Below are 27,516 nucleotides of genomic sequence, written 5' to 3'. Positions count from 1 at the left end.
ATCCCTCCCATTTTTCCCCCTTGGTACTTCCTTCTACATCCTAGCCTTTCCCCCATTCAGTCCTTGCATCACTAACCTCAGGGAATGAGTGTGCAGAAAAAAAAGCAGAAAGCAAGAGTAAATGCTCAGCTTTTAAGTTTACAAAATAGACCTTTGGAACTCATTGCAAAGATGTTAGTTTGAGAAAGACTTTTTGAATTTCAAAAGCCTGTGCACTATTACATTCTTGTGGAATTTCAGAATACCAGCGATAAAAGAAGACCCTACGAGCTTTGCAAAAAGCCAAAAAGCAGATGACAAACAAAGGCAGAACCAGAATGACTTCAGAATTCTCAACACCATGTTGCTGGAAAACAGTGGAGCACTGCTTTCAAAATTTTGTGAGAAAAACATTTTCAACCTAAAAGTCTATTCCCAGACAAATTATCAATCGAGGGACAGCAGATGAAAGACCCTTTGAGAGAGTCAGTACTTCAAATGTTGTATCTCTTACACATCTTTTACTTTAGTAGCAAATGTAAAACAAGAACGAGGGTGGGAGGGTATATATAGCTCAGTGGTAGAGTGTGTGCTTAGCATGCATGAGGTCCTGGGTTCAATCCCCAGTCCCTTCATTTAAATAAATAAATACACCCAGTTACCTCCCCCCGGCAAAAAACAATAAATACATAAATACATACATAAGAAAAACATACAGGATCCAGAAATCAGGGAATTCAATCCAGAAGAGCAAAAAGACAAGACCCAGGGAAATGTATACAGTTGTCCTAAAGAGTAGCCAGGAGAGAGAGCATATGAGAAACTCTGTAGCCACCGGTAGGGAGAAAAGCAGGGAAATGAAAACCAAGGCAATTATTAACTCCAGGTCCAACAATGGGAGGGTTGTGGAAGAGTTAAGCCCACATCTACCACAACAAAATGTGAACCAATATCTATAATTGATAAATGATACAATATCTGTATAAACATATCATTTAGAGGCATGGTAAATGTAGGGGAAAGAAGTCAGAGGATTTGAGGGCAGCTGCCTTTGGGGAATGGAACGAAGGACATGGGGAGTGGGGACACTGCTAGCTTTTTATACTATGTACATTCACTATATCACTAAACATAAATAACAGCTTTGAAAAACCTATAATTACAAAGTATTGTGCAATTTTTAGTATGTTACACAACAAATTTTAACTCACTGGAGAGCAGCAATTTAATCGCTCTGTATCTGTAATCTGTAAGAAGAAAATGTTATAAATTTGAATTTATAAAATAAAACGTTAATCAATTTTTAAGTCAATGCCCCTAAAAGCATAAACTATAGATTTAGAAACACTTATCATGGATCAGAGACAGTTTTGTCTTATACATAATTATTTTAAATTTTTTATTTTGAAATAATTGTAGACTCACTCAAGAAGTTGCAAAAATATAAAGAGGTCTTGTATATTCTTCACCCAGTTTCCACCAATGGTTACATCTTGAATAACTATCTTACAATATCAAAACCAGGAAATTGACATTAGTACAATATGTGTACACACATGTGTAGGTTTGTGTAGCCACAACAATCAAGATACAGAACTATTTCACGACCACAAAGATCTCTCTCCTGCTATCTCTTATTCACAAACCCTGGCAAACACTAGTCTGTTTCCCATCTCTGTAGCTTTGTTCCTCTGAGAGTGTTACATAATGAAATCATATAGTGTGTGACTTTTGAGACTGGCTTTTTTCATTCAGCGTAGCACCATTCAAGGTCATTCAGATTGTTGCTTGTATCAATAGTTTATTGCTTTTTATTCTGAATAGTACTCCATGGTATGAATGTATCACAGCTAGTCATTCACCTATTGAAAGACATTCTGGTTGTTTCCTGTTTGAGGCTTCTGCAATAAAACTGCTATAGGCATTTCTGTACAGTTTTATGTGGACACAAGTTTTCATTTCTCTGGGATAAATGCCCAGGAGTGTGGTTTCTGAGTTGTATGTTAAACACATGTATAGTTTTGTAAGAAACAGCAAAACCCCACACACCTACGGTCAACTGATCTTTGACAAAGGAAGAAAGAACATACAACAGAGAAAAAGTTTCTTCGCCAAGGGGTGTTGGGAAAGCTAAACAGCCGCATGTAAATCAATGAAGTTAGAACGCTCCCTCACACCATACACAAAAATAAACTCAAAAAGTCTTAAAGACGTAAAGATAAGACAGGACACCATAAATCTCCTAGAAGAGAACATAGGCAAAACATTGTCCAACATAAATCACAGCAATGTTTTCCTAGGTCAGTCTACTAAGGCATAGAAATAAAAGCAAAAATAAACAAATGGGACCTAATTACACTTACAAGCTTTTGCAAAGCAAAGGAAACCATAAACAAAACGAAAAGACAACCTACAGACTGGGAGAAAATATTTGCAAATGATGCTCCTGACAAGGGCTTAACTTTCAGAATACACAGACAGCTCACACAACTCAATAACCACAACAACAACAAAACCCAGGCAAAAAATGAGCAGAAGACCTAAATAGACATTTCTCCAATGAAGACATACAGATGGCCAATAGGCACATGAAAAGATGTTCCTTATTGCTAATTATCAAAGAAATGCAAATCAAAACTACAATGAGGTATTACCTCACATCAATTATTAAAAAGTCCATAAACAATAAATGCTGGAGAGGGTGTGGAGAAAGGGAACCCTCCTACATTGTTGGTGGGAATGTAATTTGGTGCAGCCACTACGAAAAACAATACGGAGATTCCTTAAAAAACTGAAAAAAGACGTACCACATGATTCAGCAATCCCACTCCTGGGCATGTATCTGGAGAAAACTTTAATTCTAAAAGATACATGCACCCCAGTGTTCATAGCAGCACTATTTACAATAGCCAAGACATGGAAGCAATCTAAATGTCCATCAACAGATGACTGGATAAAGAAGTTGCGATATGTGTATGCACGCGCGCGCGCACACACACACACACACACACACACACACACACACACACACACACACACAATGGAATACTACTCAGCCATAAAAAAGACTGAAATAATGCCATGTGCAGCAACATGGATGGACATGGAGATTATCATACTAAGTGAAGAAAGCCAGAAAGAGAAAGAAAAAATACCGTAAAATGGTACTATTTATATGTGGAATCTAAAAAACATGATACAAGTGAACTTGTTTACAAAACAGAAAGAAATTCACAGACATAGAAAACAAATTTATGGTTACCAAAGAGGAAGGGATAATTTAGGAGTCTGGGCTTAACAGATATAAAATAGATAAACAGCAAGGTCGAACATAGTATCTTGTAATAACCTACAATGAAAAAGAATATGTATATATACATGCATGACTGAATCACTGTGCTGTACATCAGAAACTAAACTATACCTCAATAAAAAAAGAAAAAACTGCCAAACTCTTTTCCAGAGTGGCTGTACCATTTCACATTCCCACCAGCAATGCATGAAAGATCCAGTTTCTCCACATCCTTGCCAGCATTTGACATTGTTACTATTTTTTATTTTAGCTGTTCTAATGGATGTGTAGTGATAGACTCATTAGGGTTTTAATTTGCATTTGCTTAATGACTAGTGACTTTAAACATCTTTTTATGTGATTATTTGCCATCCCTGTGCCCTCTTCTGTGAACTGTCTCTTCATGGCTTCTGTCCATTTTCTAGTGGGACATCAATCTTCTCCTGCCCTTGGACACTGGTGCTCCTGGTTGTCAGGCCTTCAGACTCGGATGGCGTCTAACACCTTTGACTCCTCTGGTTCTCAGGCCTTTGAATTCTGTGTGAATTACACCGCTGGCTTTCCTTGGTTCTTCAGACTAATACACTAAGCATTTCTCTTTTTTGAGCAACTGTAAATGACACTGTATTTTTAATTGGGTTGACATGTATTTACTGGCATTTTATAGAACTAGTTGATTTTTGTATGTTGATCTTGTGTCCCGTGACCTTGATGACCTGACTTACTAGTTCTAGGATTTTTTTTTCTTTGTAGATTCCTTGGGATATTCTGTGTAAACCCATCATGTCACCAGCAGGTAGGTTCTGTTTTATTTTTTCCTTTCTGATTTGTATGCCTTTTATTTCCTTTTCTTGCCTTTGCACTATCTAGGACTTCCAGTACTATGCTGAATTGTTCAAATAAGAACTAACACCAGTTCTGCACTTCCAGAAAATAGAAGATAGAACACTTTCCAACTCATTTCATAAGACCAAAATTACCCTTGTACCAAAATCAGATAAATACAGTTCAAAAAATAAAAACTACAGATCTTCATGAATATAGATGCAAAAATTCTTAAGAAAATATTAACAGCTAAAATTAAGCAATATATAAAAAGAATTGCATGCCAGGACCAAAAAGAGTTTCTTCTACTGATGCAGGGTATGTTCAATATTTGAAAGTCAATCAACCATATTAACAAGCTTTCATATCAATAATCTATCATATTAGCAGGCTAAGGAGAAAAATCACATTTTAATAATAATGGATACCAAAAAAGCACTCATTTGAAAGCATATTTGCCTTTACCACTTGCCTATTGTGGAATGATCAATAAAGAAACCTAGGGAGCTCAATTTTCAGATGTCAGAAGCCTTGACCCACTTAGGGGAGCCAGGGGATGGGTTGGAAGAGGGAAGGGTCATCCCTTGGGCTGAAGGCAAGAAACAGTGGTGGGAAGACCCTTATGTTCTGGACATAACAAGAACCCAGTGCCATTCTGGAGTTGAGTCCTAGGGGTCCACAAAGCTTGGAGGAAAGTGTTGGTTCCTCGAGGGACACAAAGCTCCCCTCTGCCCACCTTTTCTTAACTCAGTGCTCAGAATTGCTGGAATCCATGCAGGAGGCCATGCACCAGAATTCATACCAAGAAACATCAATAAGATTTGAAGGGTCTGAAGAGTCTGGAGCAGAAGCCTCGTATCTTCTGCGTGGACCTGTGACTGATTCAGTAGCTGGTTAAAGACAGAGAGATTCCAGGTCTCAGGCAAATATCAACCCACCACAGCTAAGAAAAATCCCCTAGCAGATTCAACCCTCTTCCCTGACAGATAGCAGCTGGCAACCAGTGACCCCAGAGAAAAGACAAATGGACCCAAAGCTCAGATTTTGTTTTGACACTGCTGTGGGTTCTGCCCTAAGGCTCTTACATAGCATGGCCCTTCACACACCTCTGTCGTATCTGTCATCAAAGGGCAGACAAAGCATCCACTCTGAGGCGCTGAAATCTCATCCCGGGGATCAGAAGCACTCCCCCACCACCACCACAATGTGTCGTGACTCCACCGAATGTGGAGAAGGGGGACAATGGGGCAGCCATCAGCACCTGACGCAGAAGCTCCGTGGACACCTTGAAGTTGCTGTGTTTGGGCCTGACCTGCCACACACTGGCATGTGGGCCTTTCCAACCAATCACTCTCCCTTCCTGAACCTCCATGTCTTTATCTGTCGAGCATGGTTGGCAGGGAGAGGGATCTCCAAGGAAGCCTGCAGCTTCAACATGTGACAGCTCCAGTTTGAGCCACACACAGCAAAGACAGAAGGCAAAGCCATCCTGTTCCCACCCCTGGTACTAAGGCCACCCTGGACTATTAGATGAGACAGAAACAAACGTCTACTGCATTTGAGCCCAAAGCTTCTGGATTCACTTGTTACGGAGTTCAGTCTACAGCAACTCAGACCCTGAAGCTGACCTGCGGATTCATTTTCAATGTCTTTAGGCCATGAGAAAAGGCTCCTCCTCCCTCCCCACGTGTTCCAGGAATTGCACAAAGTGTATGGTTCAGAAGGGTGAGGACACACTAGAAAAGTTACTGATTATCCACTTTGGTCACCTCGAATATAGTAAGAAATTCCCTTGGAGGTGGGAGGGTATATAGCTCAAGCGGTAGAGCGCTTGCTTAGCATGCATGAGGTCCTGGGTTCAATCCCCAGTATCCCCTCTAAAAATAAATAAACCTAGTTACCTCCCCCAACTAAAATAAAATAAAATAATAATAATAATAATAAATAAAACATACAGCTATTTAAAAAAAAGAAATTCTCTCACTGGTTTTTCTTTCTTTTACTTAAAATACTGAAAAAAGCCTAATGATTAAAGATTGGTTTTTAAATCCCTCTGAATTTCATTTCTTAAAATCCTCTCCTATTTTGGACTCTACAACAAAGCTACCCCCCAAAATCAACATGGGACCTTAGAACAACTATTTCTCATCTAATAATTCAGTAAAATCTCTCTTCCAGAACCCTCCAGAACTCTCTAGAACTGTACCATATGGAGAGACAAACTCTATAAATAGCTGAAGATTCGCCTACTCTTTTAAGCACCGGAAGTTTTTGACTGAAAGCATTTCTCAAATGTCTCTGTATGTCCCCATCTTATTTCTTTACTATAGTAACTTTTTTATTACAAAAAGTAGAAAATACAGATTAAAGAAAAGAATATTAAAAGAAAATTGAATCAAAATGAGAAGCAGAGCACATATGCCTACTCCCCTCCCACTCCCCTAAAATGATTCAAAAGATCAGATTAACTGGGCCTGATTCCAATAAACGGGGTGGTAAATCTTTGACTTATTGTTCACATTCCTCCATGTTTCTAAGTCAATCCCAGCCTGCTCTATGTCACAAAGTTTGATCCAAAGGAAAGATTAAGAATGGCAAACAAAGATCCCAGAGACCTAGATTCTGGTTCTTGACAGCCGTGGACTTTCTCTGTGACCTTGACCACGTCACTTTCTCAATCAGAAGATGAGGAGGTTGGACTGAATTATTCTTGTGCTTCCTATCAGCTCAGAATCAGTTAGGGTCCAGCAGGAAACAGAGAGAATATTCAGATTGGAAAATCTGAGAGACCAGTGTAATAAAAGGACGATTTCCAAAGGTTTGGGCTGGGAGGAGGAAAACCACCAGAGATAGCTCAGTCCTGAAGTAGGTACCACCCCAAGTCCTGAGGGGTAAGGGGAGGGAGTCACTGGGCCCTAGAGGCAGGGCTGCGTGGAGAGCGCCCCTGAGAGCAGGGATGCTACACCCACCTCCCTCCCTCCAGGAGAACCTTTCTCGTGGGCCAAACCCGACCAGAAGCCCTTGATGCGACTGAGACCAGAGACTGATACCACCCTCCCAGGGCACAGAGCAGGCCGGGGAAGAGTGGAGAGCAGGTGTGAAGTGGCAAGTGGTGGGGTGGCCCAGCACAGACTCGTTATGCTGGTGGTCGGACTGCTGTACTCCAGGCTCTGTGCCCCTGGGGGACTGAGATCTACTTTCCTTAACATACGGTCAACCATGTGCTCGGCTCCCACATCTGTGAATGTTTTGCTGTTAATTCTTGACGGACTAAGAAGCCTAACAGCCAGGTTCACTAGGAGGCAGTGTGCAGCGTACATGCAGAGGCAACGGAGGGCCGAGGCGCCTCCTCTGGTAAAATCAGAGCCCTGGAGCACGTGGACACTGCGGTTTTCCTTACGGCTACTCAGAGGCCCTTTTTGTTTGCTTCCTGGTCTGCTACTGAGCTCTGGATTTTAGCAAGTCCCTGAGCCACGGGGCACTGCACTGTGTGAGAGGGGAATACTGGCTTTTCCCGGCCCTGGTGCTCGCAGTCATACAAACATGCAGCTTCTGTGCACAGCTGCCAGCTGCCCTGAACAGAGATCAAACTGAGAGATTTGTTCCTGAAAAATACAATTTATTAAATTAAGCTGCTAGATATTTGTCAAACTCCATACCCTGTGATCAGGGTATGTGCCTTCTTTCCCAGAGACCAGGGAACTGTCATAAAATTGACCATGAACAGGGCACAATTAAAACAGTGAGAAATTTCAAAATGTAGAAATAATACTGGCCATGTTCTCTAAGCACAATGTAACAGAACCAGGAATAAGTCAGAGCAAGCAAAAAATCTACTCGGAAATTCAGAAAGTATTCAATCAAACTTTGATAACTATCCACCTAAAAAAGGAATAAACTTCAGAATTTTTAATATAATGATAATCAGAGATTAATACAGCAATCCTAGTGGATCCAGAAAAAAGTCTGCACTTTTTTTTAAAAGGTGTAAAATGAAAAAAAAAAAGGAAAGAGAAGAAAAGGCATAGTCTTAAACACCTATCAATCAAGAAATAATAAAAATAAATAAATTAAGCATTCGAGAAGTTGGGGCAAAATAACAAAACAAATTTAAAGCAAGTGGGAGAAGAAATTTAATAAAGATATAGGTGTATATTAATGAGCTAGCTAAAGAATAGAATTAACAAATAAATTTAAAGTCTTAATAATAATATAGTTAAAACCCTTACAAGAAAAAATAGACAACATAAAAACACAAAATCAGCACCTAAAAGGGAGAAGTAACACAGATAGAGAAAATTAGAAAAAATTGTAAGAAAATGTTTGGTTCAGATCTATGTAATAAACTGGAAAATGTGAATAAATGATCTTGGAAATTTAAGTCACCAAGATTGACTCAGAAGAGATAAACTAAATAAACCAGTGATAATGTAAAAATCCACCATGGCTAAGTGGGGTTTATCTAAGAAATACGAGAATGCCTAAATATTGGAAAATGTATTCCAGTTGTCTGACTGGCAAACCCAAAGAGATCAGTTAAATTTTAGAAACAAGAAGAATTCAGGACAGTAGCAGCTTACAAAATAAATATATAAGTAGTAATAGCTTTCTTATATATCAGCAATGTTCAGTTTTTTTTAAATAGGAAGGAAAAGATCATGTTTTCATTTGCAACCACAAAACATAAAATACCCACAAATAAACAAGAAATGTGCAAGACATGTACATACAAAGAAACATATAAAATTCTACCCGAAGATTTTAAAGGACAAAGAATTGGAGTGATGTACTGTTTTCTTGCATAAGAAGACAAAACATGGTAAATGTATTCATTCTTCTTAAATGCATAAATATTTTCAATGTCTTTCCAGTCAAAATCTCAGAGAGACTTTTCTGGAACTTGACAAAACAAGTAGTGAATTAATCTTGAAGAATAAATACAAAAGAATATTTAGGAACCCTGTGAAAAAGAAAAGTGAGGAGGGTGCTTCTCTATGGCCAGATTTCAAAATGGATGGTAAAGCAGTAAGAAACAAAATCACATGTCCCTGGTATAAGAACAGACAGAACAGTGGGACAAAAAGTACCATCTGGAAATAGTCCCAAGTATAGGCAAGAATTCTGTATGTGACAAAGATGTTACTTATCCGTGGTAGAGTTTGGATTATTCCATCAAGTAGCGTTAGGATAACTTACCAGCCATTTGGGAAAAATCAATCATAAGCCAGTTCCCAATCTCCTTCTTAAAAATAAACTCCAAATGAATTAAAATTATGAATGGAAAAAAATAAAATTATAAAAATGAAGAAGAAAAATATGGGCAAATATGTTTCAATCTTGAAGGAACTGGCACAAGGGGACAGGGGATCTAAAATTAGAAACCATAAAGAAAAAGAAAGAAGAAAAAAAGAAGAAAGAGAAAATCTCTTATGAGCCAGTAGGAAAATGAGCAAAGGAGAAAGTCCTAGAAAAAGAAAAAAAATGCTAATAAACATATCAAAAGACAAAAAGAAAGAAAAAATATCTTGTCTACGTCTAAATTTTAAAATTTCTTATAATCCATATAAAGATGTAAACAATGTGTAAATATAGATATATAGGACTGAACAAGCAACAAACTGTGGAAGTTATTTGCAACAAGTATTATAGTTGATGGTTAATATTCTTCAAATAAAGCACTATGGTAAATCTACATAGAAAACATAAACATGTCTAAAAATATTTATATTAACAAGAAATTCACAAAAGAAGGGATGTGAATAATTATAAACAGTTAATAATGTCTAACTTCACAAGCAATAAAAGAAAAAAGAAAACTAATACAAGAAAGGGGTACCATTTTTGTTCTTTCAAAAAAGGTAAATATTTGAGATTGATAATATCGATATCCAAGATTGACAAGTGGATAAAGAAATGGATGGTCTCATCCCTATGGACAGCTATGTAAAGAATAAAAGCTCTTTTTGGAAATCTATTAATAGTTACCAATGTTTCAAACACACATTCTTTTAACCTAGAAATGCCACCTTCAGGAATTTAGCCTAAGAGAGGGAAATGTATATACGAAGATATTAACTGCAACATTATTTCAAAAACCATCAATTGAAAACAATCTAAATGCCCAATCATAAGGAATCTGTTAATTAAATTTGTAGTAATATGAAAAGATGTCTCCGTACACTTTTAAGTAAAGAAAAAGTGAGAGAGAGATTATAAAATCGTGTATGTTACAGAGGCTCATTTTGATAAATACATTAGCAAAGAGTCAGGAACATAAATTGAAAAACAAAAAATTAATGGAGGAGTTATCTCTTTATTTTGTATACTGCCTTAATATTTTACAAAAAGCCTGCATTACACTTACAATCTGATGATATAATGTGGCTATTTTCATTGGCTAGAAAGAAGATGTGAACCCCTGACGTCTGCATGTGGGTCCGCTAGGCAAAGCTAACCAATGGAGCCCAAAGTTGGAGTAGTGAACCCCGACCAGCAATGCCTCCATTTCCAAAAATGCTCTGACTCCACATACTTAATTCTTCATTTTTTAAAGGGATGTGAAACCTATGTTTTTCTTTTGGAATATGTTGCCAAAAGACCAAAGGGTCTCTAAATGTTACACACACATCACACATACATCTTCCCACACTCAGACACACACACACAGCAGACACACATAACACACACACATATACCAGAGATCCTCTCTTCTCAGGGCCTAAAGGCAGGTCAGACTCACACAACCGCATCTCAACAAATGCCCAAGCTAAGCTCCAGTCCAAAGTTCAACAAAAATTCCCCATGAAGACTTCACAGGATTTTGGACTGGGTGAGGGTCTTGTCATTAGCTAGCCATTTCTAAATGCAGAGATCAAATCCACCGAAACAGTCCTTAATCCTCCTTCTTGTTACCTCTCTTCTGCCAAGACCTCAGCCCAGAGAGCCGGAAAGTGGGAGCTCTGGGATGAGCTCTGGGTGAGTGAGTAGTCAGGACACCCCATCACAGCTCCTCCCTATAAGACCCTTCGGGCATGTTGCTTCCATTCTCCCCCTCAGTTTCTCCATCTGTGGAATGGGGTAATTAATCCTTGTCCAGAAGCCTTATTGAGAGGATGGAATGAAACAAGGCAAAGCCCAGATGCACTTGTGATGCTCCTGTGGACATCTCCTCCACCTCTGGGAAAGAGTCAGTCCCAGGCCTGGTAGACAGCACATGTGATGGCTCGATGAGCCCACCTCTGCCAGCTATGACAAGGCATGCCTCCCTGCTCCCTGGAACCCTCTCCCCAGCCCAAGCTGGAGCCAGCCTGGTAAATGATATCTCCTTATCCAACTCCCTTGAGTGCTTTGCAAGGACCCTAAACTCTGGCTGGGGACCAGGGGGATGACCAGAAGGCCCACGTACAGGCTATGCTCAGGTTTCTCCCTACAGAGACTGGAGAGAAAGCAGTATGTACACAGCTCAGATGGATGTACTCAAAATGCCTGGGCTGCTGTCACCTCCTCTCTCTGATGCAGATACTTTGAGCCAAGCTCAACTTTCCAGCATGGCCCTGACCCACCTGTTCCCACCAGGAACTCCAAAACCACCAAGAGGGTGACATCAGCCTCCCCAGTGAGGGAGGAGGTTGAGAGGGGACTGTCTTCACCCAAGCTTCAGATCAGTGATTCTCAGCCTTGGCTGTGCGTTGGAATCACATGGGGAGCTTTAAAAGCACTGATGCCCACATCCTACCCTCAGATGTTCTGATTTAACCAGCCTGGGGTTCAGCCCGAGCACAGAGATTTTAAAAATCCTTCTAAGTGCACCAGGGTTAAGGCCCACTGAAGTGGATTCAGTTCTTTTCCCAATTTACATCTGTTGCCAGAACCTCTTCCCCAGAGTCAGGGGAAGATGGTTTTCCTTCTGTCACACTAAGGGCCCTATAGAGACGGAACCCTTAGGCTGGTCTAAGCTCCAAGAGGCAGGGGCTGTGTTTTGTTTATCACTATGTCCCCAGTGGACTGGCCGAAGTCCTGGCACAGACTAGTGGCTCAACGAACACTGGTGGGATGAGGTGTATGTGATTGAATGAGTGAACTAACTAATGAACCCCATCCCTCCCACCTCCAGAGTGCCCTAAATCCTCCAAAGTGTGGTCTGCAGACCAGCAGTGTCACTTCATCTGAGAGCTTGTTAAAAATGCACATTCTCCATCTTGGGCTCAGCACCAGAATGAGAACCTGCATTTTAACACAGTCCCAGGCTATTCACAAGCAATGACTGCATCACTGATTCTGCTATATGTTAGCGGTTCTCCAACTTTGTGGCACATTAAAATCACCCATGAAAGTGTAACCTGCCCGTGGTCTTCTGTGTCCCCAGGTAATTGTTAAATGTCCCCAGATGATTCCAATGTGCAGTCCAGGTTCCCAATTCCTGTACCATAAGTCTCTCTGTCACAGCGGCCTCCAAGCAGGCCCAGTCTTGGCTCTGGCCCACTTGAGAGATCCTTCCCCCACTTACGATAAAAGCCAAGCCCCCTGCAACCCAAGGACCAGCCACTCAGCTCTACATAGCCAGTGGGGACAGACTACCCATTTCAAACCCCACCTCTGCCACTTTCCAGCTGAGTGACTTTGAACAAGTCACTCAACCCTTCCATGCCTCAGTTTCCCCCTTTGGTATAATGGAGCTGATGGGGGTGGAGGGTGGACACTACTCCACAGTTATGTAAGGATTAAATGACTTAGTTGATCAGAAGCATTTAGAATAGTGCCCCTTCCCAGAAGTTTTCTTGGCCTCTGTATCAGGCTTCCTAATAGAATAGTTTAGAAGAGAGCCTGGATTGAGAACCCCACTTCTGAAAACTCTGCTTCGATAAAGAGGGCAAAAGAGAATTAGAGGACCTCTTTCGGGAAAATCCAGACTAAATGAAGAGGTGTAGCCGTCTCCCTTCTTTGCTTTCATTATCCGTGAAGAAAAAGCCTCACCAGGTCCTTAGAGAGTTCCCGTGCCCAGAGCGTGGGAACTGAGAGGGAAGAGTAAGGTTAACACGGGCAGTCCCTCCCTCGGAATGGTCCCCACCTAAAAAAAGGCAGGCCTGCTCCATGGTGCCCAGGATCCAGGCAGCTCCGACTCCTCCACAGCCGGGTGTCTCTCTCTGGATTTCCCTGGGCCTACCCAGGGCCACCTGATTCCCAGGCCCTTCCCTTGCTCCAGACCGGGGGCGGGGGAGGTGGGGGGATTGTGTCCACAGGTTCTGTGCTGAAAAATGGTGTCCTTCCTCCTTTCCTCCCTCTGGATGGCTGCGCGGCCGCCCATCCCCGCCGCAAACAGGCCAGGACGGGCTGGGCGCCGCTCCGGGCCCGAGCGCGGCCGTTGCCCTCTGCGGCAGACGGCGGTGCGCGCTCCCCGCTCCAGCGCCCCAGCTCGCCCGGCGGCCCGCGCGCCCTCCCGGTGCAGCAGGCGGGCGCTGTGACGTTCTCGGATAAATGCCGTGTAACTGTGTAGGCGAATGGGAGCTAAAAATAAGAACGGAAAATCTATCATTAAGGTATCATTGCGCCAGCGCAGCTATTTGAAGGCTCCCATGGTCCCCGGCGCCTGCGTTTGAAGCCCGCCTTCAGGCTTGGGGGGGGGGGCGGTATTTGCAGAAAACTCCCAGCCGCGGCTCGCCAGTCAGACCTCAGGGCGCAGGGGGTGGCGCCCGTAATTATGGCAACACTTTAAAATAAAATAAAATAAAATAAAATAAAATAAAATAAAATAAAATAAAATAAAATAAAATAAAATAAACGCTCCCCCCCATCTCCGCCTGTATTGTCCTCAGGTCGCTGGGGAAGCCACCAGAAGTGAGGCTGGATGCTAAAATGAATGTGACCCAGCCGATTACGCAAATATTAGGGCTGAAAGCTCTTTCAGATCTATTTAGCCATCTACCTTCTTCCATCTAACTCGGATTAGAAAAATAAAGTACGTGGAGGAAGCCTTTGGAGGAGAAAATGACAAATGGGACTTAACCCAGGTCTACAGTGCGCCGCGGCGGGGCGCAAAGACGCAAACTCTAGGGATGGAGAGCCTCCGGGGTTCCACTGGGTTAAACGAAAATTGATCTGATTTGCTTTTTAACGCCCAAAAGGGAGAAGGGGAGATCATGGGAGGTAGGTCAGGATTTGTGTTTGTGCGTGTGCGTGAGTGTCCTGGGAGGGGGAGGAGGCGCCAAGGTGCAGCCTGCGCGCGGCTCTGCGCCTCGGCGGGCTGCGTGCGTGTGTCCCTGTCCGCGCTGCTGAAACGGGCTCTTCGAGGGATCGGCGTCACATGACTCCGCCTGCCCCTCGCCAGCGCGCAGCTCGCCAGCCCCACAGTTTGCCCGGCGCCGGGGGAGGGTCGGGCCGCATCTCCCGGGCCCGGAGGCTCTGCGGAGCGGAGAATTGGTTCTGGCGGGGCATGATACATCTGGATTCCAGAAGCCGCGGCTCGGCGCCAGATCCCGGAGTGTAGAGATTTGAGGGGGAGGCGAGAGCGAGAAGGAGCGAGAGAGCGAACGAGCGCCAGAGAGAGGTAGCGCGCAGCGCGCACGGACAGGGGCTGCCGGGTGCCGCGCGGAGATGTAAGCGCGTGGAGTCTAGCTGGCCTCGGAGCACCATGCAGAAGGGGATCCGGCTGAACGATGGCCACGTCGCGTCCCTGGGACTACTGGCGCGCAAGGACGGCACGCGCAAAGGCTACCTGAGCAAGCGGAGTTCGGACAACACAAAATGGCAAACCAAGTGGTTCGCGCTGCTGCAGAACCTGCTCTTCTACTTCGAGAGCGACTCGAGCTCGCGGCCCTCGGGGCTCTACCTGCTGGAGGGCTGCGTCTGCGACCGCGCGCCCTCCCCCAAGCCTACGCTCTCGGCCAAGGAGCCGCTGGAGAAACAGGTGAGGCCAGCGCCGCGTCTGACCCCTCAGCGTACGGGCCGCGGCCCCCGGGGCTCAGGGCCTTCCGCCGGCCGGAGGCGCCCGAACTTTAGTCCCTCCACTCTCGGCGCTCTCGGCGAGAGGGGAGGGTTGGCCCATGCGGGCGGCGACCCCGCGGTGGCCAGAGGGGGCAGGCACTGCGGGCAGGGAGCGGCTGTGGGCTGCGGCCGCCCTTCACCCGGCGAGCTCGGCGGGAGGCGGGCACGGAGGGGCCGAGACGCCGAGATGCGGAGGGAGCTGAGGCGCCGAGAGACCCGGCTTCGGCGGTCCAGACAGAAACAATGAATGTAGACTCACATCCCCCCAGAAATGGTGCTCCCCACCTACGCTCCCACCCCTCAGCCCCGGAGAGCCCCGGACCCGGGAGGTGGAATTCCTGGCGCTTAGTGAAGGGCGAGACGGCGGCGTCGGAGCGCCGCGGGCCCCTGCCTTACCGCGTCCGGGAGCGAAGAGGCGCCTGCGCTAGCTCTGCCAAGTTGGGGGCTTGCGAGGCCACAGGGGTCGCTTCTGTGCTGTCGACCGGTGGTGAACTACCAGCCGACCCCGAGCCCGAGCAACGAGCCGAGGGGTTCTAAGGACCTTCTGACGCGCCGGGATCAGGGCCAAGGCCGCTGCGGAGGCCGCGGGACAAGTGGGCGCTTCACTCCCCCGCCCCCTGCGCCTCCGCCACCGCCGCAGTCGCGGCTGTAGCGCTGCCCCAAGCGTTTCCGGAGCTGCCAGGCTAAAGGGCCAGGCCCGGATCTCCCGGGGAGCCTGGGTGGGGTGGGGGTGCGCCTTTGGCGTGGAGGGAGGGAGTAGCACCTGCGGCCGCTGAGTGGGAGCACCAGACAGCGAGAGAGCAATTTTTAAGCTTGATGCACTTTCCAAAGGCATCTAGTCCGTCCCCTTGCCTCTGGGAAGGTAATCAAAGACAGTGGATGCTGAAATGTAACCGCTGGGAGGGACCTGCGATCTATGGTGACCCAACCAGCTGGTCTTACAGCTTAGATGAGGACACTGAGGCCAAGAGAGAGAAATTTACTTGCCCAATATCATGCCAGGAGTTGAGGCCGCCTTAAGATTCTGAGAAGATAAGTGAGGTCTTAAAAGCCATTGGATTGCATGCAGACTGGTGGTGATTGAATTGGCTGACATAAAAGCATCCTTGAAGTCCCTCCTCCTAACGGTCAAGACAGAGATCTGAGCTTAGTCCCCTCAGCACGTCTCTTCCTTTCCTGCCTTCAGCCCATTGGTATCAGGAGATGATTTCTGGGGCCTGGGAAATGTGGGCAGAAATAATTGACGGTGGGTCTCTAGGGATGACAAACCACATGGTAGGTCGAGGCTCCCAGATGGCAAAGTAGAGCAAAGAGCAGGCAGCTCCTTAAGCTAAAGGCACAGATGCAGTCTGGGGGACTCACCTGGGAGAGCCAGACATGGGCTGGTCCAGAGACACTCTCTCAGCCCTGGATAAGCTGCCCTTTGCCAGCCTTCCAGAAAAGCACCAATCCTTGCAGACCAAAGCCCACCTGTACTACCAGTGGCCCACAGCCCCAGCTGGAGCCCATCCTTGGCCCCTTACACCAGAGCACAGAGCTGAGCTCCTGGGCAGGCAGGGAGGGAGGGCTGGAGGAAGATGGTGTATCCTATGTTAATTCCATGTTTCATGTCCTGAAGACTGACTGTGCACCAGTCTTGTCCCTGTGCTGTGTCATAGGCCTAAGAAGCTGAACGTTACAGTCCCCGGCTCCAAGGGAAGATTAACACAGATAAATATGGCACCTCACACTGTGAAGATGCTCTAACAGCAGGATACAAAGGGTGCTCTGGGAGCCCAGGCACCAAGTGCCAGGCCCATCCCAACATGATGTGCTTTCCTCTGGCTGCTGCTACAGTGATCTGACTGCATCTGGTGCACCCTCGAGGTCCTGGAACCCTGGCCTGGGACCCAAGGCCTCCTGAAGTCAGACAGGCACAGCCATGCTCCCATGCCCACCAGCAGTTGCAAGCACCCCACGTACATTGGCTTGGGCTCTGCTCGCTCAGTCCTGACCTCTTCTCTGACCGCGCAGCCCATACACCAAAGGCCCAAAGGCCTGGACTTAGAATTTGGATTCAGATTCCCTGGAGGTTGACCGTTGGTGTTTCTTGCACTGCTCTGCCATGGAGTCCCCCTGTTCCCAGCCCCAGCATCTCAATGGGGGACTTGACCAAACCAACCCCAGCACTTGCCTCACCCCTTGATGAGGAGAGGTCACAGTGTAGACCCCAGGCTCTTCCTAAATCCTGTAGAACAGAAGGGATACAGACAGATCCCTCCAGCCAGACCCTCAGCTCTGGTGTGGGCAGGGGCTCCAGAAGCTGGGGGGTGGAGGGGTCCCTGTAGTATCTGTTGTCCACCCAGTCGATGCCTTTCTCTGGAGACAAGACAAAGTCCCTGTCCTGGTCCTCATTCACAGGACACATTTCTGGTTGGCCTGCTGGATACATATTAACAATGGCCCTGAGGCCGTGAGTATGCCTGGTTTATAGATGAGGAAACCGTCTCATCAGCACCAGCCAGCAAGGCAGAGGCGGAACCAGTCTCTGGTCTCTGCTCTTTGTCTGCAGCTGCGCTGTCTTCACCACAAAGCCTGCCCTCCTGTTGCTGTAGTACATTCAGCCTCTCGGCCAATCAGAATGTAGGGGACCTGATTGTAGGGGAATAAGCTCACTCTAAAAGCAACATCCCTCGGACACAGAGCCCTGGCACGCTGTCGGCATACCCCTGGTGCCAGTGACTCAGACCGCTGAGCTTGCCCCATGGTTCCAGACCAGGCCCAGCCTGGCAGACATGGGGCCCCAGGGTTCACTGTGTGGGGTGCCCATCTCCCCACCCCAGCCTCCAAATATTTCTAGTGTTGAAATAAGGTTGAAGAGGCTCGGGCATTACACCTAAATTGGGACAAGGAAGTACCAGGTCACTGTCCCCTCGGCTTGGTGACAGTGGGACTAAGGTCGGGAGCAGACTGTACATACACAAGCCTGCACTAAAATCTCACTGCCGCTTGCTCATGCAGTAAACATATTGGCTGTCAGTGCCAGGCCTGTGCTAAGTCCTGTGGATACAGAGAAAAATAAAACTTAGTCCTTGTCTTCAAAGTGCTCACAGTGGAGTGGGGAGCTCTCCTTAGATCCACTCCCACTGTAATCACCATGTGCCCGGTTCAGGAGCTCAGGGTCAGGCTTGATGTACTGAACGCACTAACACGATCCCACCTCACCCCACTCCCGGTCCCCCTCGGCTCAGCAAGCCTCCAGAGTGAGCTCCAAAAGAGCAAACCAGATCCTGTACTAAGCCACTGAAAGTATCAGTGGCTCCCAGTGCCTTCAGGGAAAAATACAAATTCTCAAGCATGACCTGGAGGACCCAGCAGACTCCAGCCACTGTCTTTCCGGCTAATCCTGCCCCACCTTCCCATTCGCCTCCTTCCTCACCCTGCACCCTATACCCACCTCAAAGTCTCTGCAGCAGCCGCTCCTGTGCCTGGAATGACCCCCCACCCCACCCCTAGCCTTTCATAACCAACTTCTCCTCCTCCTGCTGGTCTTAGCCTAAAAGTTCTCCTTGACACCCGCCGCCTCACTGTGGGACATAGAGTAGCCCCAGGTACCCCATCGCAGCACTCTCTCCTTCATCCACGTTGCTTATCACAGGCTGAAATTACTTGATGTATTTGGCTGGTGGTTTGTGAAGGGTCTCCCTCCCCCTAGAACGTACACACTGGGAGAGCAGGAGGCCAACAGAGGCAGGAGATCAGTCAGGGTGCTGTTGTCACTAATAGTCTGGTGATAGATGTGGCAGCCCTGAAAAGATGAAGGAACGAGGTCTTTACTGTAGAGACTTTATCAAGAGATACTCAGGTGGAGGACGAGCAGGACCTGCTGTCTAATTGGACGGAGTGAAACCTGCATCCACGCATCTGCCTTAATCCTGGGTGTATGCAATCCCAGCAGCTAAGAGAGGAAAGCTGGGGGAGGGGCGGGCGTGGGGGCCGTGGCCAACGGTGAGCCCCCTCTTGAGGAGGTCAGGTCTGAGATGCCTGAGGTAGAAGGGGCGCTGGCCTCTCCCCAGGCATGCTGAGGGTGCTGCTCACATAGGCGAATGAAGCCCCAGAGGCAAGTGGGGGTGAGTGTGGAAGGGGACAGGCTGATTGAAAGGGCGAGTTCAGAGGCCCTGCAGGTGGCCGCCTTGTGGCCCAGAGCCCTGCAGTGAAATGACTCAGCCTCCAGGGGCCCAGCAGGCCTAGGACAGTGCCAGCAGGCAGAGCCTCACGCGGTCCCTCTGGGACTTCCCTGCGTTAGGCGCGTCTGCACCCTGGCTTGGCTTGTCAGCCTTTGCTTTCTCTTCCCCAAGTGCAGCCAGAGGGGTGCAGGTAAACTTGCTGGCGTGGCCACACTCGGATCTGTTTCCCGACACTGCCAAGCAGGTATTGACTCTCTCCTGTCAGAAGAGGGAGGACAGCCCCGGGGGATGGGGGCAGTTCTCCAGGGCACAAGTGTGGTTTGAACCTTCTCACACCCGCAAACTGTGGACAAGTCATGAAGGTCCCCTCGTCTGCGGTTTTCCTGCCACTCTGAGAAGCCCCAGGGCATCTGTGGGGGCCCTTTGGTGGCCACCACTGGGGGCTGGCCACCACTGGGGGCTACCCCCCTACACACATCAATCAGAGCAGTCTCACTGTTAACTGCTTGATAGATCAGAGTTCCATGTACAATTTTGTCTTTATTAACGCTTTAAAAATTTGACCACCAAAAGTCACGGCTAAAAGCCCTTCAGCCCTGCCATGCTACAAATGCAGATTTAGGTGTATATAATCTTATAGCAGAATGCTTCAAAACCCTGGACCAAAAATACTGAATAACAGTGAATACCACGTATCAAGCACTTAACTATGTCCCAGACTGCATGTTTTACATAAAATACCTTCCTTAATCATCCCAACAGCCCTGTGAGGTTATCACTGGCAATCCATTTTTGAGATGACAAAACTGAGGCTCAGAGATAGTAAGTAACTTGTTCAAGGATACAGAGAACGTACACGGCAAGGCCAGCACTTGAGCCCCAGCGTGCCTAACTCCAAAACCTGAGCTCTCCAACCACAAGCACAGCATAAAGACTTGCGCTGGGGGACTGTTTGGACTTACCATCCTCTGCCAAGATAAATGGTAGAAAAAGAGAGAGAATTAACAGCAAGCAAAAGTATGCCACTGTCTCTCTGGTGACTTGTGTGAAGCAGCTTTTGTGTCTGCTTGGGTGGGAACCTTGTACCTCAAATCCCAGGAGTCTAAAGGAAACTCACCAAGGCAGGCATCCACACCCCACCGTCCAGTTTCCCTGGAATCTGTGGGCGCCCGGAGCCAGTGCCCGTGTGCACGCAGCCAAGAACAGGACTCAGCCCCCTGATGTTTATGCAGGAGCGTTGGTGACGCGTGCACTTGAGAGGGGCCCAGAACACTGCCAACGCCCAAACACCTCTGTGAGGGCGACTGTCGTGCAGGGAGCAGCTGGGAGCCTTGGACACCCCCGCTGGCCCGCCCTCTGCTCAGAGAGGAGCTCGCAGCCCCGCAAACACATAGACTCCCAGCTCATTCACTGAGGAGGTACTCCCCCTCTGGCAGGGAGGCGGCATTAGGGAAAAGCCGCGAGTTTCAAGCCACACAAACTGGCTTTGGATCCTGGCTCTGCTCCCTCCTAGCTTGGGAAGGTCTTCAGCCTCTCTGAGCTTCCGTTTCCCCGACTGTGAGATGGAGACCACCACGTAGCCCTCCTTGCACCCTGTCTGAGTGCTGTGCTGTGTGCTGTTTGTAAAGCCCCAGCGCGGCACGGCAGGTCTGACCAATGTATTGTAGCTGTTATGGCTTCACCCTATGACAAGGCTCTTCTTTGATGAAGCAGTGACCCAGATCACCTGGGTCTCTGGCAAGTTTGAAGCAAGTCAACATGGAGCCCTGACTCTGGATATAAAGATAGGATGGAAAATCTTAAAGAACCCGTGAGTTTCTGAAAACATCTGAGCAGGCATGCCCCTAAAAGAGGAAAAAAGGCCGCGGGGGCTTCCTTCATGCCTGGTTCCACACCATCACCCAGCCCTGTCGATTTTACCTCCTAAGCCTCGCTCTCCACCTGTGTCCCTCTGTTCCCCCACTGCTCTGGTCCAGGCCACCGTCATCTCTCATCTGGACTTAGGTGGGAGCCTCGTCAGCGGTGTACTGGTCAGGGTGGGCAGCATCATGCTGCAGTGACACCCAGCCCCCAGATCTCCATTCACACAATGAATGTTGATTTCACGCTCATGCTTTATGTCCCTTGCGGTTGGCAGGAGGCAGTGCTCATTGTGATCCCTCGGGGACCCAGCCTGATAGAGATTTGTCCTGACACCTCCCTCCACAGTCACCTCAGCCGAGGGGAGGAGCTCTCCCTGGCTCTTAAAGCTTTCCCCCACGTGACCCCACTCTGGCCACAGTTCAGCGTGACGAGGCAAGTCACATGGCTTCAGTTGCAAGTCAACAGGGAAGTGCAGACTCACCATGTGCCTGAAAGCAGGGCTCCAGAAATGCTGGGAGAACAGCACTAATGCCATCCACTGTCTCCCTGCATCTGCTGTGTACCCCCTTCCATGCGCCTCTCTGCAGCCAGACCGCTTTCCAAAATGCACACCTGATCATCACACACGCGCACACACACACACACAGTAGCTAAGGAGAAAGGCAAAGGACCAGTCATGATGGGTTAATGACAGGAGGCAGAGACCATGCTGAGCAAGCCGTGCTCACACTTAGAGGAGCGTCTTCCCCCAGCCTGCGGGCATCAGGGAGGCTCCACTAAAAAGGGACAAGTAGGACGGGAGATGTAGGGTGCAGGGGAGGCAGGGCTGGCTCCTGAAGCCTGTGTGCACATTACAGAGCACAGTGGGGAGCCAGCACAGGGCTCTACGCCAGAGAGGGGCTGCTGTGATCTCTGTGGCAGAAGATCACCGCAGGGGGAGAAGAGACAGGAGGAAGACTCACGTGGAGGCAGGAGACCAGGTCAGAGGAGGCTGTAGAACTGAGCAGGAACAAAGGCCTGAATTCGAGGAGTGCCGAGAGCACGGAAGGTCCCCCCCCCCCCGACTCCCATCCCAGCCTGTGCTAGTGCTGTACCACAAAAACCATCCCTAGCTCACGCATGCCCAGCACTGCCCCCTACAGCCTCTGCGGCTTCCCACCCCCTGGGCTCGGAGGGCGGTGGCAGGGAGTGTCACATTCTCATCCCCTGAAAGCTCCAAGTGCTGTCTCCATACGTTCTCATGCAGCCACCACTCAGACAGAGCACCTTTTCAGCCGATAGATTACAAAATCCTCCTCATGCTTAGCATTTCATGTAACCACCAAAGTAAGCCTGCACTTGCTGTGGTTCTGCATAAGGGAGATGTAATCCTCATTTGGTAGATGAGGCTCAGGTAGACAGAGCTCATCTCTCAACAAATACCTGAGTGTCTGTTTTGTGCTGGGCCCTGAGTTCTCTCTGCTAATAAATGTCAGGCCTCCTAGTTCTAGGTTGCTAAGGTCAGTGGACATCTAGGCCAATAGACAAATCCAGCAGTTTACACTTAAAGACCAGATTTTACTAATCCAGCAGGCTAATGCAGCTTCTTTCTCCAGAAAAAAAGAGAGAATTATTTTCAAAAAGAGACTTCCTAGTTGAATTTTGATTTGTTCTTCAAATTGGAAAATCCAACTCAGACCTTAAAATAAAATTAATTTTAGAAGAGTGAATGAATAAATGAATTTTTAGCAACCTTAGCCGGTATTCCAAAACTCCATCTAGAAATTCAGGCAAACCTAATGTAGATTGACTCTTCCTCTGTCAGGCTGTCTGCGTGAAGTGTAACCAATTTTGTTTAAATGCCTTTTAGGCTCTCAGCCAAACTCAAGAAGTCAGTGAAATAGTTTGGAAGAACCTAGTCAGTCATGCGGCATTCCCAGCGTGCCCACTCACCTCGCCCGGAGGCCACTGCCGCCCTCTACCCTCTTTCTCTCTCAATGGGCCTTCCCCGCCCTCTGGCCACACTGGTTGTCACCTGGGCTCCCCTCCGCTCTAATCAGATCAACAGGCTGGTGGGGGCTGATGTTCCAGAAGGAGAGCCCATACCATGTGGGCACAGATGAGGAGAGGAGGCAAGTAATTACATCTGAGAGCTTCCTGGTAGCCTGGACAAAAAGGGAAACAAGTTATGGGACACCCATTGCCTCCTGAAAGACATGGTGCAGTCCATCAGGCAGGAGCACTTGTGTCCCAGAGGTTTGCACGAGGGGGACCAGTGGGGAAGTGATGATAACTTCGAGGGCACAATCACTGCAGAAACAGAGGCCCACCCCATCAGCGGCTCCCATTGGCTCTCAGGGCAGGCTAAGCTTGCTCAGGGAACATCGCTCTTCAAGAGGCTGCAACGCTGGGGTCCCAAAAAGAAGTGCCCTGGAGACCAGACAGTACAGGGTACAGCTTGAAGAACCTGGAGAGTGGATGGTCAGTCAGGCACTCTCAGATAGCCCCCACCTTTTATTTTAAAACTTTAAAATTGGTAATATATTCCCATGGTTCAACATTCAAAAGTTGCAAAGAAGTGTACAGTGCCAGTGCTTCTTCCCGCTGCTGACCCCCACAACCCAGTTCTCCTCCCCGTCACCTGGGGTCCTTTTCTACCTCTCACCACTGAGATCCCAGGGAGGCCACTCTGCTCTCTGGCTCTTGCAGGAGAGGTCGTGTTCTGCCCAGGCCAGGCCACCCCGGGAGTGTGTTCTGACCTCTCTCACCACTTCTGTAGCACAGTGCAGCTCATCAGTGCTGCTCCCTCCCCCCCCCCCAGCTGGACCACCTCGTGCCTGGCACACAGAGGGGCTTCAGTAGGTACAGCGTGGCCCCAGTGGCCCTGCTTAACAGAAGTGTTGGCCTCTCTTAGCCCTGCTGGTGTTCCCACACCAATCCAGAAAGGACCGACCCACCCTGCCCACCTCGCCCTCTTGGAGGAGGCAATGAGCAGAGGCCCAGGCAGGACGGTGGGTCTGGATTCTGGTCAAGCAGGATGAATCAGAGGGCACAAGACCAAGGGCAGGGAGACCAGAGTGGGCAGTTTAATGGCCTGAGTGGGAGATAATGAAGCCTGGAAGCAGGCACGACAGTGAGGACAGGGGATGGCACAGACTCCAGAGCTATCCAGAGCGAAGAACTTGGCAACCAGTTGAACATCAGGAATGAAAAAGAAGTAGGAGCCGAAGGTGATGCAAAGAATGGCCCGAATTGCTGATTTGTAATAATCCTTTGATCTTAGCACAGCTATGGCTCTTCAGTTTCTGAGCCTCTCCCATGGCTCTTGTGGGCGTGTACATGCATAGGGGTTGGTTTGTCTTTTATTTACTTATTTATTTATTTGAAGGGGCTGAGCCTCTTCTTATCAATCCAGTGTGACTTCACCTTACCTTGATTATAGCTGTAATGACCCTATTTTCAAATAGTCTTATTCACAGATTCTGACAGACATGAGTTTTAGAGGGACCCTATTTGTGCACACACCTGTGAATGCGCGTGCATGTGTGTGTGTGTGTCCTAGTAAATGGTCACTGATAGGTTGATTAGACCCATCACTTGGCCTTTGCAAATGATTCCGTTGGTTTAAATAAAAACCGTTGTTGAGCACTTTAATGAACCAGGAGCTTTCATAACATTATCTACTTTAAACAACCCTGTGAGGTGGATAATATCCTCTCCTTTTTGTGAAAGAGAAAACATCCCCAAAGAAGTGAAGAGACATGTTGAAGACACTAAGGTTAAATAATAAATGTAAACCCAGATCTTGTGACTCCAAAGCCTGGTGTGTGCCACAACCCCAGGTCCCAAAGCCCTCAGACCTCTGGTTTTATGGAATGTTGGTAGATGTAACAAAAAATGAAAACAAAAGCGTTCTGTGGCAGGATAGGCTCTGGAAGAGGCTCCTTCACTGCAGGACTGCTCAGTGCCTTCGTGGCGTGGGTAGGCCCCCCACTCTCCCTGAAGGGACATAGTTCTTGTTCATGACAAGCCAGTGCCCACACCCTTCCAGCCAGCTCACCCGCCCAGGCCTGAGAAGCAAACTCATTGCCACCTGCTTTGTGGCTTTTGCTATTAATCAATTAATTAATAAGCCGGGCTCCTGGGCCGTGGTGACGAATGTATTCATTCACCCGTTCAGCAAATGAAGGCAACTCAGTGCCTAGTCTGGGGCACAGCGCCAGGCTCTGGGGATATTCTGGTCAGGAGTCATTTGTTTGAAAGGAACAGGAGCCCGTTCAAAGCAGCTTACACAAAGAGAAGGACCCTTGGAATAATTACAGTGGTAATTAATGGACCCCAAGGAGAAAACATGTGTCTGAGTCTCCACGGCCTGGACCAGGAACCATCGCTCTCTGCCCTCCCCTCGCCCGTCCCCACTCTAGTTACGTGGTCTCTCAACTCCTCTCTCTCAGACACTCCTGCTTCCTTGTCTTTTTACTTACACTTAGAGCTCAACACACACAGCTCACTAATCTGGCCTCTCTGTGTCACTGCTTCAAATAATTGGGAACTCCTGGGTGGGTGACTCTGTGGCTGCTCCCGGCAGTGGCTCCAGGACCGCTGGTCTCTAGGAGAACATCGGGGGGTGGGCGTGGGGAGAAGTGCTTCCACTGCAGACTTGCTCCCTTTCAGGGTCCCCAGCACTGGGTGGACACTGGAACCAGCTGGGGGACTTGAAAACTACCAGCACCCAAAGCCTGTCCTCCCCCTGTTCCCCGGCTCCCACATTCTGCTTTAATTGGTCTGAGGAGGGGCTCGAGCATCTGTGTTTTTTTGAGTTCCCAGGTATCTGTAATGTGTGGCCCAGACTGGGTCTCCCTGCTGTACCAGGAAAGACAAGCAAAAAGTCATTACAAGTTGATGATGACTTTGATGGGGAAGGATAGGGGACCAGGGGGACATGCGCCACTCATCTGACAGTCCAGAAAGAGCAGGAAAGAGATACGCTGAGACCCGATGGTAAGGAGTGCCCGTGCCTTTCGGGAAGCCCAGCACTGCCAGCGTCCGTGTTTGTCCTTGATTGCCAGGAGGGGGACAGTGTCTGGGTTGTAGTGGGGACTGAAAAACATGGGTTTGAATTCATGAATGAGAAATCATTCAGGTAGAGGGTTCGAGGGCGAGAGAACTGTATTTTTCAGGATTGAGACCCCTTGTGTGTGGTTGGCCAGGGCACGTGTTAGTGTCGTGCACATTGGCCAGGGGGAGCTGCAGGGGCTGCCCGGAGGCCCTTGGCTCTGGGCAGCACAGCCAGACCCTGACCCGGCCGTTGGGACTTGCATCTCTCCATGTTTTGTAGGGTGACCAACCGTCCCAGTTTGCTCAGGACTGTCTTGGTTTTAGCACTGAAAGTCCCGTGTCCGGGGAAACTCCTCAGTTCTGGGCGAAATGGGATGGTTGGTCACCGTGCCTGTCAGTGGTTTCCCGATGCTCCACGTTCGGTGGAGGTGTCGCAGCCCAGTTGGGACAGGCAGGAGGGGAAGGGAAAGGCTAAGCGGGCAGGGCTCCAAACCCACCTCCCTAACTTCTAGAGGCTCGGGCCAGCTTTAGCTGTCCTAAGTGGTACAAGTTTGCGATGATACAGGCACTGGGGATTTCAGAAGCAAAGGCTCATCTCTGAGGCAGAAGGGGAACTAGTTCCAGCCCCAGACAGGCATGGGGCAGCCAGGGCAGCCAGTGGTCAGGTAATACGGGAGGGAGGGAGGGCTTCTTGGGGCCAGGCATGAGCTGGAGCCCAGGATCTCAGCCCTGGTGAAGCCCCAGTTCACCTCCAGCCCAGGTGAAGCCACAGATGTGCTTCTAGAACATTTCCTCCAGCCAAGACAAGAACCCAGACGCGATGCTGGTCTTGGCACAACCCCAGGTGTGATACCTGAATCCCTTCCTAGGAGCTTTGTGGTCACAGACGTAATTTCTGGATCAATCCCTCTTAACCCGCTGAGGCCCTAGGTGTAGGTCTAGAGCAGTGAGTGGTTCCCCACCTGGACTGCACATTAGTGTCACCAAGGGATGCACAGGCCTCATCCAGACTAGTTACACCAGAGCCCAATGTACAGCCACGGTCAAGACCCACTGGCAGAGATACCCGGCAGCCCGGGTGAAGCCCCAGGTTCTGCCCTGAACTTCGTAAGGCCCCTGGAGTAGTTCTGGGTCGTTATAGTGGTCTGGCTTTGATGCTCAGTGTGTTTCTGGATCCACCTTGGGACTCCCGGGGAAGCCTCAAGTCAAGGTATCCACCTGTTGCTTCAGGTCTAGGGAAGCTCCAGGTCTCTCCTGGGTCTCTCCCACGTGGAGTCCCGGGCCCAGCCCAGCCTTGGTGAGGCTCCAGGAGTAGTTCACCAAGTCTGGCTTCTCTCACAAAGTCAGGGAAGGTCAACTGGTGGTTTCTGCTTT

The 27,516-nt window shown here is 48.3% G+C and overlaps 1 protein-coding gene across 1 annotated transcript in view; it reads left to right on the top strand.

Moving 5' to 3' along the window:
* The first annotated feature begins 14,246 nt into the window (after window positions 1–14,246).
* RASGRF1 (Ras protein specific guanine nucleotide releasing factor 1) overlaps window positions 14,247–27,516 on the top strand; it is a 95,884-nt gene continuing 82,614 nt past the window's right edge. The window contains exon 1 of the mRNA XM_032469326.1: window positions 14,247–14,999. Coding sequence (XP_032325217.1) covers window positions 14,724–14,999 — 276 coding nt within the window. The 5' untranslated portion in view covers window positions 14,247–14,723. The remainder of the gene's footprint in view (window positions 15,000–27,516) is intronic.

Source organism: Camelus ferus, chromosome 27 (genome assembly GCF_009834535.1).
Source record: "Camelus ferus isolate YT-003-E chromosome 27, BCGSAC_Cfer_1.0, whole genome shotgun sequence".
NCBI classification, from domain to species: Eukaryota; Metazoa; Chordata; class Mammalia; order Artiodactyla; family Camelidae; genus Camelus; species Camelus ferus.
The sequence above is the reverse complement of the archived record's forward strand: the minus strand, read 5'-3'. Positions and strand labels throughout refer to the sequence as shown.